This window comes from Pyrgilauda ruficollis, unplaced genomic scaffold, assembly GCF_017590135.1.
Source record: "Pyrgilauda ruficollis isolate IOZ18807 unplaced genomic scaffold, ASM1759013v1 scaffold15, whole genome shotgun sequence".
In the NCBI taxonomy this organism is placed as follows: Eukaryota; Metazoa; Chordata; class Aves; order Passeriformes; family Passeridae; genus Pyrgilauda; species Pyrgilauda ruficollis.
Genome location: NW_024513654.1, coordinates 2,320,132 through 2,340,465, shown reverse-complemented (window position 1 = coordinate 2,340,465; position 20,334 = coordinate 2,320,132). Strand labels below are relative to the sequence as shown.

At 44.0% G+C, this 20,334-nt stretch overlaps 2 protein-coding genes across 3 annotated transcripts in view; one reads left to right on the top strand and one right to left on the bottom strand.

The window, feature by feature from the left end:
* Nucleotides 1–20,221, bottom strand: part of INSYN2A (inhibitory synaptic factor 2A) — a 36,398-nt gene extending 16,177 nt beyond the window's left edge. The window contains exons 1-2 of the mRNA XM_041461038.1: nucleotides 20,102–20,221; nucleotides 6,942–8,103 (exon numbers count right to left, since the gene is read on the bottom strand). Of these exons, the coding sequence (XP_041316972.1) occupies nucleotides 6,942–8,098 (1,157 nt within the window). The 5' untranslated portion in view covers nucleotides 8,099–8,103; nucleotides 20,102–20,221. The remainder of the gene's footprint in view (nucleotides 1–6,941; nucleotides 8,104–20,101) is intronic.
* Nucleotides 1–20,334, top strand: part of DOCK1 (dedicator of cytokinesis 1) — a 266,436-nt gene that overhangs the window by 111,817 nt on the left and 134,285 nt on the right. The gene's annotated exons all lie outside the window — the stretch shown is intronic.

Genomic DNA, 20,334 nt, shown 5'->3' with positions numbered 1-20,334 from the left:
GAGAATTAAAATGTATTTCAAGTGAAATCACAAAATCTTACAGGGATTAGGTGTGTACAAGGTCCATCATCTCTCCTGAATATTTGTGCCTTTGTTGTCTCATCAGAAAAATCAGGAGGATAATTAAAATGTCAGCTTTTGGTGTTAATAACCATTCAGGGAATTTGCTCTGGAGGAACAGCAGCTGCATTGCTGGTGGGTAATTCTTAGGCCAGGCACTTCCAGCAAGTTATCTGGGAGCACATTCCAGTAGTGAGGCTGAGATGAGCTCTGGCCCTTCCCTCTTCATCCCAAATCTCTCCCCATTGTGGTTTCCCCCCAAGGGAGGATTCAGGACTGGATCTGGGGTTTTTGCCTGGATTTGAGGTCCTTGCCTGGATGTCTGGAGCCTCCTGAGCCAGCAGCTCATCATCAGATCTGCTGCACCCACCCATCCTTTCCTGCAGCTTCAAGTGTTCCTCCTCCCACTTCCCACTGCTCTTACACACCCAAATCCATGGGATTTTATATTTAATTTTGTGTGTGTGACTTTCGGGAGCAGCTGGGGTGATGTGTTAGATGGTGGGAATCCTTGTGCCCTCACAGCTCCTGCTGCTCCCACCCTGAGCTGAGGAGTTCCTTCTACTGAAACACAGCACCTGGGATCCTGCTTGGCTTGGACTTTCTGAATTGAGGCTGCTCCCAGGAATTGTTTCTATAAATGAGGGAAGATGGGAAAAATCAAAATCTGTGGTATTATTTCATCATTTTGCTGCGATTAAGATTTCAAAGTGCAAGCTCAAATACCCTCTGTGCATTATATCTCTAAGCATACATTGGCTGCAAATAATAACTGCATCAGCCAGGCTTGTTTAAAATTCCAAACGTTGTGCAGTAGCGTAGAATTAAAAGAGGGAGGGGAATTGCTGGCCACTGATGCTGGTGTTTGTGTGCAGCCAGTGCTTGGTGTTCCAGGAAGGCCTGGACGTGGCACTCTGGGCTGGGGACAAGATGGGATCAGGCACAGGTTGGACTTGATGGTCCTGGAGGTCTTTTCCCACCTAAATAGTTCTGGGATTCTGTACTTGCAAGAAGGATGGGAAGATGTATGGAGATAAAACCAAAAAAACAGCAGGAAGGATCATGGAAGTGTTGAACTCTGCCTGCTGCAGCCTGAGCAGGTCCCAGTACTTTGTGTTTCCCCATTTCCTTGGATAATGGGAATTTGAGGAGAATTCACAGACCAGGAGTGTGGCAATTGCTTGAGTTTTGTCCACAGTTTCAGGTCCCATCCCTGGAATTTCTTTGGAGCTCGTGTGGATGACAATAATGTAAACAATTCTCTTATTTATCAAAGAAATGACCTAACTGACTCCAGGTTCAAATATTCCAGAGGGTAAACTTCCTTCTTAATGCCAAAATATACCTCTGCTGGCCTCCTGAGGATTTACTGGACCACACACAGCTTCTGTGGTTTTAAACTGAAAAAAGGTTGATGGACATGGGATAGGAAATTGTTCCCTGAGATGGGGAGGAATTGTTCCCTGGGAGACCCTGCCCAGAGAAGCTTTGGCTGTCTCAGGATCCCTGGAAGTGTCCAAGGTCAGGCTTGGAGGGGACAGTGGAAGGTGTCCCTGCCTATGGCAGGGGTGGAACTGGGATGGTCTTGAAGGTCCTTTGCAACCCAAACCATTCTGGGATTCTCTGACACTGGAATTCAGGGAAAAAAAAATCCCGGTGTTCCCCCATAGAGTTGTGTCTGTCCTCTTCTGGTTGGCTCATGAAGTGAGTAATGGGGTAGAGATCATCCCCCTTCATCATCCTGTTAGGAAAAGAGATCCAAATACAGCTGGGAATGTTTGGAGGGATTTTCAGCCTCCCTTAAGGAATTTGAGGTTAAAAAACTGGAATTTGAGGTTAAACCTTGGGTGATGCTGGATTTTTTACCTTCAGTGATAGTGGATATTTCAGTGGTCAGTCTTATATCATCAGCTTTCCTTGTTTGGTTGGTTCGGGATTTTTTTACATCAGAGAATTTTAGATAAGAGGGGTCAAGGGGATCCCATAGACTGGCAGCAGGTACTGGAATAACCTCCAAGGGTTTTGGGATGTAATGGAATAGTTCCAGTGGTGAGGTGTCAGTGTGGGCCTGCTCTGCTCCAGCTATGCTTGGGGAGCAGGAAAAGGCTGGTTCAGAGCTTGGAAAACCAAATTTCTTATGTTGAGGGCAGGTAAATGGGCTTTTGGTGTCTTTGTACTGCTCCTGCTTTGGGCTGAGTGAGAAGCACTCAACCATCACTGGCCCAAGGATCACAAGGTCCACAAAGCTCTGATTTGTACAAAATGACTCCTTTTTCTTGGCTAAGGAAGGTGCATCCAGTGAAATTCCCTGGCTCTGCCTCAGGAAGGTGGATTATTACAGATTCCGAGGTGTTTGGGAATGATCTGTAAATGATGCAAAAATACAAAAAAATAGAACATAAAAAAATTACAAAAAAATACAGCAGCTCCAGAGAGAGGAAAGGGGGAAGAATTGAGGAGGTGGTTTTGGGGATAATGAAACCAGTGTGACCATTTCAGAGGTGATTCCAGGCAGAATGGATGGATGTGAAAAGGTCACAGCAGGAAATAAAGGCACTCATCACAGTCCTCTTCTCAAGCTGTTCTTACAGTGTCCCAAAACCTGGAGTCACTGAGAGTATGAGACAATTTGTGCATCCCAGATGCAATTTGCTGTATTCTTTCTGCTTTTCATGTATTTATTTCTAGTGAGCTGTCTTTTGTAGTTAAGCTTATCTGTTGTTTCCCTCCATTTCCAGGTTTTCTCTTAGAAATGATCCTGTTAAACCTTCCCTTTGCCAGGGCTGTAATTGAAAAAAAATCAAAACAAAGCCACTGAGGGGGGAAATCCCAAACCAAGCCCTGTGCTGTCATTCCTGCAGCTGGCACATCACTGCCAAAGGCTGTGCTTTCAGAGGCTCTGCTCTTGTAAACTCTTTTAAGCTTCCTTTTCTCCAGTGTGAAATAAGGAACTCCAGTTTGGAAGATGGGGGGCTGAAGGTTGTTCCTGCCTTGATTTGCTCTGTCTCCTTGGTCTGCTCTGAAGAGCTGAGCTGGGAGCAGAGCAAACAACCCAGGCAATAATTGCTTTGGCTCCCTGACTTGGATTTGCCATCTCTGCTGAGCAGGAGGATCAGTTTGGGTGACCTTGAGGACCAGTGCTGGCAGGGCTGCTCAGACAGCATTTGGGTGAGGATGCTCCTTGCTCTCCTCTTCCCTTGGGTGCAAACCTCCATCCAGACACACAATATGGGCTTATTTTCTGCTCAGAAATTAGCATGTGAGGCACAAAATTCCCTGAGTCATTGAAAAACGTGCAATGACATTTAAATTCCATCCATGACGACGTCTTCGAAGGAGTTTGTTGAGAGCTCTTTAAATTCCTGAACCACTGCTGACTAATAGAGGAATGTAAATTAGCTCTGAAACAGGTTCATTTAACTCTTGTCTAGTGTGTAGCATTTGGCCTGGCAGAGTCAAAATACTGTGACTTGTTTTTGTGTGGCAAATTGAGTACTTTGTTTATTAAAATTGCTGATTTGTTGTATAATGAGGAGGGCCCAGATTACTGTTCCTTCCACGGGAAGGATTTAAAGAGCAGGTCACTGCTGTTCTCCAGCAGCAAAGTAATTCTGATTATGTGCTCATCTTCTGTTCTGTATTTCACAGATCTTTGTTAGCCAGGTTTTAGAATGATTAACTTGCATTGTGCTTGCAGTCCTGTCAGCCTTAGTGATGCTCCACACATTTGGCTTCCGAAATTCTCCCTCTGAACACAGACAAATATGTCTGTAAAGTGAGATCGCTGATAATGTATCAGAATAAAACTGGAGCATAAAGCTGGGTTTGTGTTGTAAAGCTGCACCCTGCATCATGTAATATTCAATGTTTTTTTAACTCTGAGCTGGGACTCTTAATTGAAGCTGCAGCTCTGCACTTCCTTCATGCATGACTTAAGGCATCCAGCAATGTTTGCTGGGATGTAATTTGCTTTTTTTGTAGAAGCTTCCACAGAGAGAGATAGAACAGCCATTTTGCCAAGGATTTAGTAAATAATGATGCACATAACACAGAATTTTAATAATGTCCTTTGATACTGGGAAGGGGATCACAGTTTTTGTGTTTCTCCTCTTGCTCCAGTGGCTTTCCCTTTCCCTTCAAGCAGAGTTGAGTGCTGGCTGTTGTTGCTAATTGCACATGATGGAGCACTGACATTTTCAAAAGCACACATAGATGATAGGCACCCAAAGGATGAGGCTGCTGCCTTCAGAGATGCTGCTACAGTTCTGCTGGCATCGACTCATTTAGTGATGAATTGCAGTAATAGCAGTTCAGGACCTACAGCGTATTAGTGAAAATGAATCCACTGAGCACCAGTCCCGTGGCACTGCAACAGCACTTAAAGAACACTGATTTCCTTAAAGGCAGAAAAATCTGATTAAGAAATTTAGTTGGGGCTATGTTTTTTGCTTTTGGTGGTTTTTTTTTCCTTCATATCTTTTTCCCTTTCCCAGCAGCGTGCTACTTGTATTTGTTTCTTGTAGTGTGTTATTGTAAGGAATTTAATGTACATCCAAAAAGCAGGTGAGTTCCATAAATACAAAACATCTCTTGCTGTTCTAGCAGATGGAGGATGCTACAATAAACAGCAGAACTGCTTTAATTTCTTCATCTAAACTGACCTAAAACCTGGTTATAGCAGGAAAAAAGCTCAATATGCTGGCACTGAGGAGATATGTAATAGTTTACACAGGGTCTGTGGCAAAGATGGTGTAGGATGAATGCAGCAGTTGGCAAGAATTATTCTAATAAAAGGATAGGGCAGCCTATTATTGCAGGAGTTGTGTAATTTGAGGGAGCTGGGGATAAAGACAGGCTTTGTGTTAATGATGTGTTGGTGTTTGCAGGAGAACAGAGTGTTCTCCCAGCTCTGGAGAGAGGCATCACTGCGGAAGGTCCCGAGCACAAAGCTGTGCAGTCTCCTTCCAAATCATCCAACAGCCACAAAATCAGAGGGCTCTGGAATGCAGGGATATGAAAATGTACAAGTGTGCATCTCCCTTTTTTTTTTCTCCATCCTGACACCCTCTGTGCCCAGCAGGGAGGGAGCAGGTCTGGGGCACGTGCAGGAGCAGCTGGAAGTGGCTCCAAGCGTAAAGCAGTGCTAATAAATGGGCTCTTCTTGGTCAGATGGAGTCTTGTAAACTCCAGTGCACGAGTCTAAGAGATGTAAAGATACTCTAAACTGGGATTTATGGATAATTTCACCATTTTAGGGCTAATACAGCTTTGTAAGGCTGACAGCTGCGGAGGAATTATCTGAAGACAATCCTGGACAGTTTGGCCAAGATCTGTTTTGTGCCAAGGGCAGAGATCCACTGCTAACGCTGGCTGCATTAACAGCTCTGCTCTGTCAGGGCAATAAAAAGTCTGCGTTTGTTGCACCTGTGGCTGTACTGTCTTTGGGAAGGGATAAAATTTGGATATGTAATTGTGTGGAGGAAGCAGAATATTTATAGCAGGTGGAGGTGGTGTGGGTGTTTGTGCACTCAGGGTTCTCGACGAGCGGGTGATGAGTTATGATGATGATGAAATAGTTTTCTGTGCTTTGTGATTTGAAAAGCAGCTTGGCACTTCTTGCCAAAGCTCCTGCAGTTTCTCTAACCTGAGAAAATCAGGGGAGTTCTTTTTTTGAATAATAATTTTTAAAAAAAATTGAATTATAGAGTTGTTTCAGTTGGAAAAGATCTTTAAGTTCATTGAAACCTGTGTGGCTTTCGGGTAGGCCAAGAAACGTCCCAGTGTGATTATCCAGGACTTGATAAGGTCCTTGATATTGATAATTGATAAGGATACAAATAATAATATAACCAGCTGTAAAATAAACTAACAACACAACGGCCATGTTGACAGCAGGATCCAACTAAGATGACTTTTAATGCCAAACGTGTTGAGTTTAAGCATTGACATGATTCCTACATTCCTAAAGAAATTTAAATTAAAGATGTACCTTTCTGACTCAAACAAAAGCAGCTGCTGCTTCAAGTAGAATGAACTGCTGGTTTTTTAATTTTAAAGTCCTGATCTCTTCTGGCAAATTATGATTGAACTACAGAAGAATTTCAAAACACACAAACAGCACACATACATTTTGAGGTATGTTCACTGAATAAAGATGAGTGAACTAAGGTGATTCAGTCTGCAAAATATTTGTTAAGATGATAAAAGATGGGTTGAACCGTCCAGGTAAAGACTAAAGGTTGTACTGAGTTACAGTTTCAGTATTTTTAATGCCTTATGGGTTAATTTAAATAATGAAAGCCAGGGATAAACACAGTTTAGTTTCTTTCTGCTTGGGTTTGTTGTGTTTGGGGCTGTGTGAAAATTATGAAGAAGACTTTGATATTCAAAGTTTTCATTTCATTTCCTTTTGATAAAAACACCATGAAAAATTCAGGTGAAAGGAAACCAGACGAGACTCATACGCCATTAAGGGAATTACATTAGGAGTTGTAATAATATCCCTTAATCTTAAAAAGGTAAGTCTCTTACAGAATTAAGGTTTGGCTGCTGCTTTTCATGCCGTGTGAGGAATTATGGCTAATGCAAGTTGCTGATGTGAAAACATCCTCGCTAATCCTGTTTGGAGAGCAGCTCGTTCCGTGCTCCTTAGAAAAGGCACAAGAAGATGTATTATGGGCCCTTCGTTAAATAATTACTTAATTACACCCTGGGACTGGCAGATAGCAATCTGAATGCTGCTGGCGGGTTTCTCCTACAGCAGCAAAACTCCGTGTGAGGAGCGCCACGTGCGCTGCAGCAGGGACGCGTTGGCATCAGCAAACTCAAGGTGGAAAAGACATTTCAATCAGCTCATACTCATTAAAAAAGCTTCTACTCACCCTTCCCTGTGAGCTTCTCCCTTCTCTAGCTCCTGTATAACACCCAACAACACTTTGATGGTCTCCTGACTAGAGCTGATCAGGTTCTCCATCATCTGAAGCTGCGCTTTCAAGTCCACAACTTCGGTGTGAGGCACGATTTGTTGGCATTCCTGGCTCATGGCCACGGCCGTCCGGCAGGGCTGGCTCTCCTCCATGGGCGCCACGTTGACCTGCAGGCTCTGGTCACTACATTCGGGGGCCGGGCACTGCGCCCGCGCCGCGCACGCTCGGGCATCTCCGGCCAGGGGCTGCACCCCGTTCAGCTGCACCGTCCTCTTGTCGTCCTCCTCGGGGCACGGCCCCCAGTCGCCCAGGCCGGGCAGGTCGGGCTGCGAGGCCGGCAGGTAAACGGTGGCCACTTCTGTCTTGAAGACCCTCCCGTGGAGGGGCTGGGCGGCCTCGTCGCTCCCCAGCCGCGCCACCGCCGCTCTGCCCCGGCCGGGCGGCCGTGCCGGCTCCTCCTCGCCGGGCTCGGCCAAGTTGGGTGGAGGAGGAGGAGGAGGCTCTTTGGGAGAACTGTGCAAATCGCTGCTTTTCCAGGCCTCGGCGCCGTTGTCGTGCGCGGCGCGCTCGGAGATGTGGGAGATGAACTCGGCCGTCTGCAGGCTGCCGGCCTTCCTGCCCCACGCCGCGGCCTCGCCTGAGCCCCGGCCCTCCCTGTCCTTCACCTCGATCAGGAACCCGTTGTTCTCGCTCGGTAACGTGTCCACAGTCGCGGCGCTTTTCAGAATATTCCCTTTTTTCCGGTCCAGAGGGAAGGTCTGGTAGCACTTTTTGAGATCAGGGGAAGTCTGGACTCCTGTGCTCTTGGTGACGTTGGGGATGGACCTGCGGGCGGGCACCGTCATGTACTTGCGATAGGCCGTCTTGTAGGAGATGGCCTTGGCCTCCTTCTTGTCGGGGTCCTGCGAGGAGGAGGTGGAGAGCTGCTTGTCCCTCTGCTCGTTCTGGGCCTCGCAGATATCCTTAAACCTCACCTGGAGGGCTTTGTTCCGTTTCTTGATCTGCCGGTTGGGATCCAGCGCGTATTTCATCTCCAGCGCCAGGGAAGCCGCGGGCTCGACGTCGCTGTCCGAGGCGGTGAGTAAGCATTTGCTGGGCTCCTTACTCACCATGATGCCTGCAGCCAAAAACAGTGTAAAAAGCCTCAAGTTACAACAGAAATGTTACTTTTTCCCCTGAGGTTTTTGCAATATTTAAGCCACGTTCCTGTGATCCCACTGAAATGGATGTGACTCGCAACCGATGCGCTCAATTCCATTGAGTCGCAGCCCTTGGTGATTTTCTAGAGATTTGGATCTTAATCATTTTTTATCTTAATCTGTTATGAACACCTGCTCCTCAGAGAGGAGATTTCCCGTTCCCAGAAGTTTTTCCACAACTATTTTCCCAGGATAGGACAATGGCTGTCATGCCAAGGCTTCCCAGGAAGCAATTTCCTTCAGGAATATGTGCTCCCAGGAAGCCAGTCCTCTGAATTTACCTGATAGTTAGTAAAAACTACAGGGAAATTGAAAACCAAGTGAAGAAAAGTTGAGAGCTCTGCCCACCCTTAATTCTCCTTTAATGCAAATGTTTAATAGCAAGAAGTGTCCAACTGGCATGAGTGTGCTTGCTTACCAAACACATTTCTGCTGTGTAATGTATTCAGCATTCTTTGCAAGGAATCAGTTGATCATTAGAGGTGTCATTATTTGGATTTTTATAAAAAAAATCCATGTGACTAAAACTGAGTACAGATTAATTATTATTAGCAACTGGTTGGTAATGCTGGGTGTGTAAAATTTATGAATTAGTGAAGTTTTGGAGGAAGTCAGCAGTGCATCAATTAAGCTTTTGCTTCAAATGCAAAACAACTCATCTTTTCCTAGAAGCAGTAATGTGCCTTTATGATACAGCTGCTTATCCCAAAAAATCCTGAAGCACTAAAAACCTCCAAACCTGTGATGAATCACAGAAATTGCTTAATCTGCCATTGAAATATAAGCTCCTCCTCAAGGAGGAGAAGATGCCAACTGCTTAACAGAGCATATATCCAAAAAAACCCCCAAACCCCAATGGTTGTACAGATCATAGGAGATCTGGAGTAGCTGCATAATTAAGATTTCATTTTTACACCTCATTTGAAGTTGTAATTTTTACTTTCCTGTTGTGCAAATTTCTCCCTGAGACTTGCTGAATTACCAAATTCCCACTTAATCCAAACATTCTGCATATATCTCCTGCTGAAACCCTCTGAGGGACTCGGGAGTACAATGTAAAACAAGTAAAGGGACTTTCAGGTGTACTTGAAATATGTTTTTAATTAAAATTCCTTTGTCTATTTAATAAAATATGTGAAACTCTTGAAGAGTTAAGTGCCATAATAGCATCTGTTTTAGAAAGCTAACTCAGGGGCACGAGGGAATGAATCCTTGACTAGTCTATATTTAAAGTAAGAAAACTTAATGGGGAAATAATTTCCAATTGAAAACTGAATGTTTATGAGGTTTAAAGTAAAAGTAACACTTCCCTAAAGACACACACAGATGTGCATGGCACAGAGTCCAAGGTTGGACTTCTGGGTAAAAAATCTCATGAAAACATGTCATTACTTAATGTTTTTTTCATGTTTTAATTCCGTGGCCCTGGTAATTTGTGAAGAAGGAACTGAAATATTCCAGAATCCCCCTAGTTTTTCTGGGTCAAAAATCTCATGAAAACGTGTCATTACTTAAAGTTTTTTTTTTCATGTTTAAATTCCCTGGCCCCGGCAATTTGTGAAGAAGGAACTGAAATATTCCAGAATCCCCCTAGTTTGCCTTTTTCTGTCTGACTTGTGATGCTCAGGGAGTGGTGAGGGAACAGCAGTCGCTGGAGAAGGGGAAGAAATTTTTCTGTGACTGATGTAGCGCAAAGTCTGTAGAAGAAGCAAAAAGAAGAGAAAATTCAGGACAAAACCACTCAAATAATGGAATCTGAGATTGCCAGATCCCAGTTTTCAACTGGATATTTTATACATACAAGCCTAAGATCTGATACCAAGGTGACCAAGTCCCTGTTTTGGGGGAAAAGAGAGAAAAAAATGGAAATTCTAAGGGGGAGTCTGAAGATAAAAGCAGGGTAGGGAGTAAGATCAGTTATCCCTGTGCCCTTAAAACATGAGGTTAAAATAGTGACAGATTTTGAGGGGAACAATTCAACTACATTTGAGTGTAAGGAATTTTTTGTTCCAGTTGAAATCCTAAATAAGGAGTTGGTTGTGGGGGAACATCAGTGTCCTCTCCTGGCTGCTTTGGGCTGTATTTTAATTGTAATTGTGTTTGTGAGTGCCTTTATTTGAGGGACATTCTGCAAGCAGAGCAGGTAGGGCTGTCCATCTTTTTGTCTATCTAGGGCTGGAATTTGGGAAGTTGTAGTGAAAAAAGTGCTGGCTAAGATACAAACCTGGTCCTTCAGCTTGCAGCTAGACCACATGAAAATCTATTGTAAAAACTGCGGTTGAACCCCAAACCTCTGCACTTCAGAACTACTGGCAGCAAATTTTCCACAACAGTCTGGTAAATGAATGAGTTGACCAAAAATAACCCTACATACAAGAGCACAACAGCCATTAGTTCCAAATCTGCCAGTGGGAGTTTCTGAGCTCCCAAGAAATTGTGGCAAAAATTAAATGCTGCATTCACAGAGATGTGAAATATTCAGTGACTGTGTCTGAAAAAGCCACATTTTTACCCTAAAAGGCTACAAAAATTGGCTGTTAGCTCTGAAAGTCACCATCTCTTAGGATTCCTTGGAGTTGTCAAAGTGAGTTTTTGGGCACTTGGTTATTTGACAGCAGGATCCATTAACATGCAATTCATTTTCAAGTATTGGCTTGATATTTCATTAGTCTCTGTGACCTGTCTCAGTTTTCAGATTATTTTACCTCCCACTTGAATCCCATAATTTTTGGGGGCTGCAGGATGGCTGGGTTTGTTTGGGATGACTTCCCATGGAATTCATGGAGTCCACAACCCAGCTGAAACCAGGAGTCTGGAGATATCCTCCAGAGTAGATAAATGAGGAACATCATTCTGCAGTTAATTTTGTGTGTGTCTTTAATAGCCAATAAATTGATTCTTCACCAAATTGCTTGTTCCAACTGCACAGGCCTGATTGATTTAGCTGATCCAGAGTTTTTTATTCCCACTAGTAGCTGGGAGTAACAATTTTAGAGATATCTGTGATTAAGAATGACAACAACCAAAAGAAGTAGATTTTTTTTGAAGCCTTGCTCGGATCCTGGTGTCTCTGAGGGGGAACTCTCTGTGCTCAGCTGATAAAAGAACAGTTGAGGAAAGAGTCAATTGTGAGTTAAACACTTCACAGGGAAGAGTTGTTAAAATATTTCCTGTTCGGTTTCATTTTTGGTTTGGACAAAGTCTTGCCTCCTGTTTTGGCTTATTTAGGCACTGCCACACTGTTATCTCTGCAGGGTTTTCGGATACTTGAGGAAACTACTGAGCTGGAGTTGCTCAGTTTATGGCTCGTGCTGTCAGGGGGGTAATAAAGCCTTTGAATTTGAATTTTAGTTGCAGATGCCAATTGCATGCAGATAATAGAGTTCAACTTTTTATCTGTACTTACTCCAAACAAAGAGCTGATTTGCTAAACTAAATATTTAAGTAATCATAAGCTTAGTTTTTCAGTTTTTAGCCTTGATTTGTTTATAAACTTGAGTCTGATTACCCTTAAGCAGCATCCCTCTATGTCTGAATATGGAAATAAACTATTAAATAATAATAATAATAACTAAAAAGTGATGCACAGAGAAGCTTTGAGTGGGTATAAAATCTTTGGGTAATTACACAAACCACCAGTTAGGTGGCACAAATCTTTGCAGGACCTTCCCTCTGCATCCCAAACTCTGCAGAGTCACTGCTCTGGGAGGAGAATTACAGTGTGAGATTTCCAGACTGATTGGTCAGTGAGGGGAGAGGAGATTTGGAACTCACCTTCCAATTTCCATTTTATTCCTGTCAGTTTTATGACACAGAAGCAGATTCAGGATGTGTTAATACCCAGAGTGGGCTTAAATTTAGCAGGTTCCAAATGCAGATGAAAGGCACAGATTTCAGTCCTTGGGTTTCCAGAGCAAGCGAAGGCTTTGGAGATGCAGCTGGAAACATCTGTGCACGTATTAAGAGCACACAGGACTTTGTGGATGGATGGATGGACTGGCTTAAAATAATGCAGGGAATTGCAAATAATTGGCTTTTTGCACGGAAAGTGGGACGTGATCTGCAGCATCTTTAGGCTTCTGGATTTTTCCAGGCTGGACATTCTCCTGAGAAATCTCCACTGCCTCAGATAAAATTTTATATGCCTAAATACCACCTTAAACCACTTACTTGTCAAAAACTGTTTGATGTCTATAAGTCATAAGTGTATCCATGGAATATTTATCCAATTATACTGTTAAAAATAAAGAGCAGAAAGAAACTCAGATTTACTTTGTAGAAACAAATCCAGTATAGAAACCTAATGTTAATTCTAAATATCCCATATATTTTGCCTTCACTAAATGAGTATTTTTATTCTTTTCAAAGGAATCTAATTGTTAATTATCTGACAGTGTTATATTAGAAACTTGAAAATTATTTAGTATCATCCTAAAAGTAATGTCCAGTAAAAAAGACTGCCATGATAAAAACATTGGAAAATATGTATCTTAGGCAGTTATTAATTACAAAAGTTGTTTGCTGAAACTTTGCCTGTGTTAGGAAATTTTAATACAGAAGGACTGAGGAGAAATTCTGACTTCCAGATAAATCTGAGGATTGCAGGTATTGCCCGTTTTTAGGGGATAAAAAATACTGATGAGAGGATTATTATGAAAACTGCTGGGGTAGCCCAGCCTGTCTTTATTTCATCACAGAATCGTTCATGTAGAATAACAGACTTAGCAGTGCTGCTAAATGTCAAACCAGTATTTTTTTTTTAACTCTGTTTTGAAACCCTGCGGCTCTGAACTTGAGTTTTGTCTCTCTTGAACTTCCTTATTTACTGCTCAATACCCAAGTCATCCTTACTGCTGCATTTCCAAGTGCCTTGGAAGTCTTCCTTGGAATTATCAGGATCCTGTGGCATTGGATTTGTCTTTTCCCTCTCTCATCCATTGGCAGGCTCTGTGAGAATGATGTATAAAGTCATAGCTTATGGCTGAGATACCCAATAAATGCATTTAAATGCTCTTGTGAGCTTCAGCTTCAGAACTAAGTGGCAACAAATAAAATGTACGATTTAATAAGCCTGGAGACTTTTAGATAAAACAGGAATCTACTGGAGGATAAACTACTTAAAATTTTCTTTACAAACCAAGCCAGTTTCCCTGAATGAAGCTGGTAGAGACAATTTTCTTTAATTTTGACATCTCTACTATGCTTTTGGAACACAAATTTTAATAATACTTAGGTTTTGTTGCTTCCTATATTGTTCCATGCATAAAATTAAAAGGAATCCATTCAATGTGATAAAATTCTGGAAAATAAGGGTTCTTTTCCCCATAACAGAATTTTGCAAGGAATAGCACCATTAACAGGAGATTTGCACTTGCACTAAAACCAGTGTAGACTTATGGGTGAGTTAATAACTATTAACTTCCCCACGGAACAAAAGCAATGTCACAAGATACTCCCTGTGAATTCAGAGTGTTCTGATCTCAAACATTTGCTGGGATTTAGTGGACTGGAAAAAATAATGCCGCTGTGAAGAGAGCGATGCTGATTTTTCTCCCTGTGCTCTGCAGCTCTGGCTCTCAGGACGAGAGCAGGGAAGGTTTCTTTAGCATTATTTTGTTTTTTACATGAAAATCTGGGCAAGGTTTTGTCCCTGCTCCAGGGGGAGGAAGAAGAGCAGGATGCTGCTGAGGAGGGGTTGCTAGGAGAATCCCTAATAGTTCTGCTCACACTCTCCTGGCTTGCAGGAGTCCAAAAGCCACAGGACTTGCACTGGAAGGTTTTTCATTTTTATGGGACTTTCTGGTAAATAATTTAAAGGGCAGGTTGTTAAAAACAAGGGTTTAAGGCAGTTCCTTATTGGCATTACTGTTGAATACTAAGTTTAATTGTTCTTAGTTGACATCAATAGGTTTTGTGGGTGTCTAAGGGGGAAAAAAAAGCAGGCAAATGACAAGGAAAAAGCAGTGCTGCTCTTTAGCTTTGACCAACAGGGTTGTAAAACTGTCAGAGCTCTGCACAGAGGGAGCTGAATGCTGAGAACACAGAATCATGGAATGGTTTGGGTTGGAAAAGACCTTAAAGATCATCTCATCCCAAACCCTGCCATGGGCAGGGACACCTTCCACTGTCCCAGGTTGCTCCAAGCCCTGTCCAGCCTGGCCTTGGAGACTCTGAGATCTCCAGGAACTGCAGCTGGTTTTGTTCCTTCATCAGACATTTTCAAGCATTGGGTGAAGAGGAGAAAGCAGATAAGCAGGTCCCAGCTCCAGGCTTTGATCCTGCATCGTTAATTTTGCTCTGCAGCTCAGAACATTCTTTGGGAGTGCAGGTGATCCCTACAGATGGGAGATGACAGTGACATCCCCGGGGTCAGTGCTTGTGAGGCATCAGATCCTCGTCAGCTCTTCCTGCTTGGATCAGGGTTCCAGGCAGACAAGCTTGGGAGGGTGTGAAGTGTTGTTGAACAACTCAGCTGGGTAATTTAGGTCTAAAACCTGACATCATTAGCAGCATGTTAATTGGGGAATAGGATCTGTCTAGATACGTTTTTGCACTCCACTGCTGGCAGCAGTCGCCACCAAGTAAGAGCTGTGTCATTTGTCACCTTGAGGAGCACATTCCTGAAGTTTCTGGTTTCAGGCAGGTTCTGGTTCTGCTGGAATTCTGAATTATCACTGTACAGGTGGATCTGAGTGTGCTGGCGTTGGGGAAATTGCACAGATCAGTCTGATTCCTGCTAGACCATTGTACAAAAATTCCCATTAGTTACCCAAAAAAGAGTTCTAGTAGAGCAAAAAGCTTCAGTTGCTGAGGGGAATTACAGTCCCTAAAGCTGCAAAGCTTCCTCAAAGCTGGATCTAAGGTGCTTTTGAAATCCTGGGCAGGAAGAGCCAGTCTTGTGTGAGGGGAAGTTGTCTTAAACTCCCCAAATCCCAGGTTCTCATCAAACAGCAGGACTCTGGGAGAGGGCTGATGGAAATTGCTCATTGCAGGGGACACAGTTTTGGTGCCATGTGGGAAGAGCTACGTGGGGAATGAAGAGGGAAGCAAATACAGTGTGGAGTTGCTGAGTACGTTGCTCCCAGGTGTTGTGGACCTGGGATAATGTGGAACAGGATTTCAAAATAAACCTGATTTCCCTGCCCATTGCAGGGGTTGGAATGAGATGATCCTTAATGCCCTTCCAACCCAAACCACTTTGTGATTCTGGATTTTAGGATGGGCTGTTTGTGATAGGGATGATGAGGAAGTTTATTAAAGTAATAATTAAAGACCCTCTCAAGGATATTTTTTGGCTGGGAAAGGCATCACAACTGGCCACCAGACAGATAATTTGCATCACTTTTGTTGTGGCTCTGAGTGCTTTTATTACAAATTGTGAATGCAGGAATGTTCTTCTCACCAATGTGCTCAACAAAAACACACGGATTCCTCTGGAATTCAGCAGTTTAGGCTCGGTCTCCAGAAGGGATCAGTGTTATCACTGTGAGCAGGCAGTTCAAGCATAATTTCTGCTGAATTACTCTCTCCAGCAGTGGGATGTTTTATCTGTCTCTTTGTCAGCTCCATAGAGATATCGCTGTGTTTTATTTGCCGATGGCCTTGATACACAGAAATGTATTCAACTGATCCACAAGTTAAATTTCTGTACTCGTGGATATCTCCTCATTCATTTCTCTTCTCTGTTTGCAGGAGAGAATAATGAATGTAATAACAAAATGGGTATGAACAACCAGTTACTAATGGTTGGAAGGAGACTTTGGGCTTGTTGTAGATTTTGTGCTTATTCATAGATAAATACACCAAAATTAAGGATTTTACTGAATTCCCTCTTCTTCCTTCTCCCAGAAAGTAACCTACCAGACCAAAACTACTTGTGTTATGAACTTTTAAAATACAGTCCTGAATTCACACACTTGCTTAAATAGGTTTGTCTTGGGCATCAGAAAGCCCCTGTTCCAGCTTTTAAAAAGTCATTTACACCATGGCTGGGCTTTATAAGCTTTGACCTCCCCAAAATTGTTCCAAGCAATGCCATCACAACCTTGACATGAGAATTGGGAAAAAAAAATGGAAGAGGAGAGAAGGGCAGCTGTAAAACAAGCAGGGAAGGTGGGCAAGAGCCCAAAACAAGTAACTCCTTTTTTTTTGGTGAGCTTGTGAGAATTCCTGCTCGCTCAGACCAGATGGAAAGAGCTTCCTCTGCTTTTGTTTTTAAACTGGTTTAATTCGGTAACTACGTGGGCTTTATTTATAGGCTTGCTCCAGCAATCATGGGCAGGCAAAAATAACTGCAGCAACCTGCTTCTCCTGCCCATGGATGTCACAAACATGAGTTAAAGCTGGGGTTTCTGAGATGTTTAATAACTATTTTTTGATACAGGCTGAGACCAGAAATCAGCAACTCTGGGGAGAGGGACACGGTAGCGCTCCAGCACTTCCCTGTCAGGACAGAAATCTGTTGTTATGATGTAGAAGTTTGGATCTGCACCTAAACATAGCAAGACTTGAAGGTCTTCAGTCTTTTTAATCCATCTCTGTTTAATTCAGACTTTGAAAATGGCCCTAACTCCTCTACACTGCTCCGTATCAAACCCAGTGGATTTAGCTGGAAAAACTGGAGTAAAATCAGGCTTGGTGTCTTGTGCCACTAAAGGGGGAGAAAAACACAAAGAGGACACCAAATGTTGCTGATTGATCACTGAATTGTTATTTTTACACGCAGTTCTCTTTGCCTGGGAGACTTGTGCTGGGATGTCTTAATGGGAAACAGTTTTCAGCAGTTTTTCATGCAAAAGCATGAACAGAGTGAACTGCTTCAGGAGTATTAAGGGATCACTTTTCTGCCTAAATGTAGTAAAATTGGAGTAAACAGCCTTCAGATGGGGATGTGCCACTACAATAAGAGAATGCTCTGAGCAAATTTCTGTATGGTCAATAACAATTTAAAATCAAGTGTGAATACCCAGGGAGTTGTACCTGTGTGTGTTCAGAGGTTATTCAGAATTTTCTAGGCAAGCACCAGTTTTCAGAAGGCTCAGTGTGGAGCTCCCACTGAATTTATCACTCTGAGATGATTTTTTCCTTAAAATATGCTCATGATTTCATTTTCAGAAAGCCTATTTAATTTGCAAACTGATTAGTTAAAATACAGGGGAGTACTGAGCTATAAAATAGATTTGTTGCTTACATGTTTTTTAATATCTCAGACAAATTTTCAGCAGTTCTTTAAACCGTGCCTGTCATAAAGTAGAATATAAGAGCTTTTTATTAATAGCTAGTTCAGATAATCACGTGAATTTTTTATGGGCTCAGATATTCTAGATTTGCTGTCATTTCTTCAAGTGGGCGTGAATTATGGGACTATACATCCCTAGTTCTCCCTGTCCTGTGCTCGGGTAAGGAATGGCCTTGAGACATCACAGCTCAAGAGCTCTGTGGAGGTATCCTTACATTTTAGCAGGGATTTTTGGCATGCTCACAGGTTTCCCTGAGTGGTTTCCCCATCAGTCACGGCAAAGGAATGGCATGGCTAAGTTGGCTTTTAAATCCTGCAGAAGCAAACATTAGTGTTGGTATTTCCTTGCCTTCTGCACAGTCCCTGGCTGAGTTTGGGTTTTTGGGTTCCCAGGCAGTGTCCTGGTGGTGACCAGTGGTGTCTGGTCTGCGAGGTGACGCACGCTCCGTGACTCGGCACTTGGGCAGCTCCGGGGCTCCTTCACCACGTTCTCCTTCCCTGTGCTCCTCTGCACTGAACTTACCACTCTTTTTGCTGAGTTAATTATATCTAGATTAGAATATAGAATGTGCAGTGTGTGCCCCTCATGCAGAAATGCTCTGTCAGTGCAGTGGTTAACTAGGGGAAAAAGCAGCAAGGATCCTAGGAGCTCCTTGTTTGTGAGCTCAATTAATACTAGGGTGCATTGAATGCTAAGTGCTGGCCCTCTCAATAAGGAACTGAACACTTTCTCTTGTGGTTTTGTATGTGTCAGTCCCAGGGAAAAGCCCTGATTCCATCCAGGATTAGAATTATCTCGAGCATCTCGTTAAAAACACACATCATTAATAATGATGGAGTCCTAAAGAACAAATATTTTTCATCAAGGGCATCATGACATCCTTACAAAAAAGCCCTAAAAAAAGCTGATTTAGTATCAGCTTTCCCCATCATGTGAAGGGAGGTTGCTTTCAATGCAACAGCACCTTAAACTCTGGGGCAGGAATTTTATTTTAGAACTGTTGGAATTAGAACGATTCCATCTGAGTGTCTGGATTAGCAATCTACATTATGGATTTCTCCTGGAATCAGGGACCCTATGCCACCACTGTTTAGCAGAATATCACCCTCCAAGTGATAAATTAGTAATACCTGAGCCCTGAGATATTTTCATTTAAATATGAATTTTTAATGCCAGGAGAAGGACCCAGCTTTTAACTTAGAACTGTTATTTGTACTCGGAGGGAGCAGATCGTTGTAGTCCAGACAGCCAGGCACGAGCAGGCTGGTGGAGCACCAAGAGTGAGGAGATCCATTCCTCTCCCTGATTTCCTAGTTTTACTATTGGTCTGTTGCCTTGGAATTTGACATTAAATTAATCCCAGTCCATGGCTAGGACATAGTTGCATATCATGTGATTATTTTATTTATTTATTTATTTTGAGCTAGGAGTTTTTTCATCTAGAAGCCAGATATTAACCTTGATACATGCAGCATTCCTGGCAGCCCGCTAAATCCGAGCACGATCCAGCACTTAAGAGGAGGGAATAAATTCCCAGTTTATATCAGACGTGACCTGTTACTGGTTTGCTTTCCCTTAGCACTTGCCGGCATTCAGCTGGGGGAAAAAGAAATGATTCTCCGAGGCTGGGAAAAACAGGTCCTAGAGCCTAATGAGTTAAATTCTCCTCCGTTCAGGATTTTAAGCTGCTTAGACACACAAGGTCAAAGCAAAGCGCTCCATTCCCTATTCCGACTCGCAGCTGAGAGGGGGGCACAGCTCCCTTGGGACAGAGCCCTCGGGAGACGGTGACATAAGCAGGGAATATATTCCCCGCTCCCAGCAGTGCAAGCTGTCCCTGTTTTGCCGGGGCCGGCGGCCCCCCCGCCTCCCCCGGGCAGATCCCATGGAACTGCAGTCCTGCATCCCCTCGCTGCCGTAACTCCCCGTAAACATGGCATTAACAGGCGCTGAGGTCACGGCACAGGGTTTTTACTAGCGAGGGAGGCACGATGGAATTGCAGAGCGGGAAGCTCAGGATGCCTTGAAGGATGCAAGGACTGTGACTTTGGGGATGGTTCCCTGCTCCCTTCTGTCCCGTTTTCCTACGGCGTTTCCACGGCATCCCCGATTTCTGTGTGGTCGGTGATGGTGATGGGGGACGCGAGTGTGTTAAAACGGGAGAACCCTGCACACTTCACTGAACAGCAGCAGCTTCAATCCTCGAGGAGGATTTTTGGGTTGGTTGGGCTTTTAATGAAGTGCCGTACTGCAAGTTCAGGGATGAACACATCCCGTGTTCCTCCATCGCCGCTGTACGGACACTTCATTAGGACGGCTGAAGTTAATAAGCAGCGGTAGTTCCTCGCCATCAGCCATGTGAAAAGCCAAAGCACTTCGTGCATCCTCCAAAAATCCTCCAGCTACCCCTCTCCCCTCCCAGGCACCGCTGGAAGGGGAGCAGGCAAAGAAACGCTGGTATTTTTCTAGAAGAAAGTCGCGTATGGGGATATTCTCTCCTTATCTGTCACGAAAGTTACTGGATGCAGGAGCTGTTCGCAGGCAGGCACATACGCTATTGCATAACGCTGGCGCTCAGCGCCAGCCTTTCTCCTCATCCCTACGAAGTTTTCCGCCGGCAGAACCAGCGGACGGGGAATTTCTTGGGGTCGGGGCGAGCGGTCAGCGCCTTACTTACCTTGTGCTTCCTCACGCAGAAGCGGCGGTCTGGGCGAGCATCTCCCTCCAGCCGCCGGGGCGAGCTGGGCGTCAGAGCCTGGGCGCCGGGGCGCATCTGCCGCGGAGCCGCCGAGCCGCCGGAGGAGCCGCAGCCGCCGCCGCCGCCGCGCTCCCCCGCTGCCCTCATGGGCTGCGGCGGGGGCTCGCTGTCGGGGGGTCCCCTCGGCCGGGTCCCCGCCGAGGATTAATACT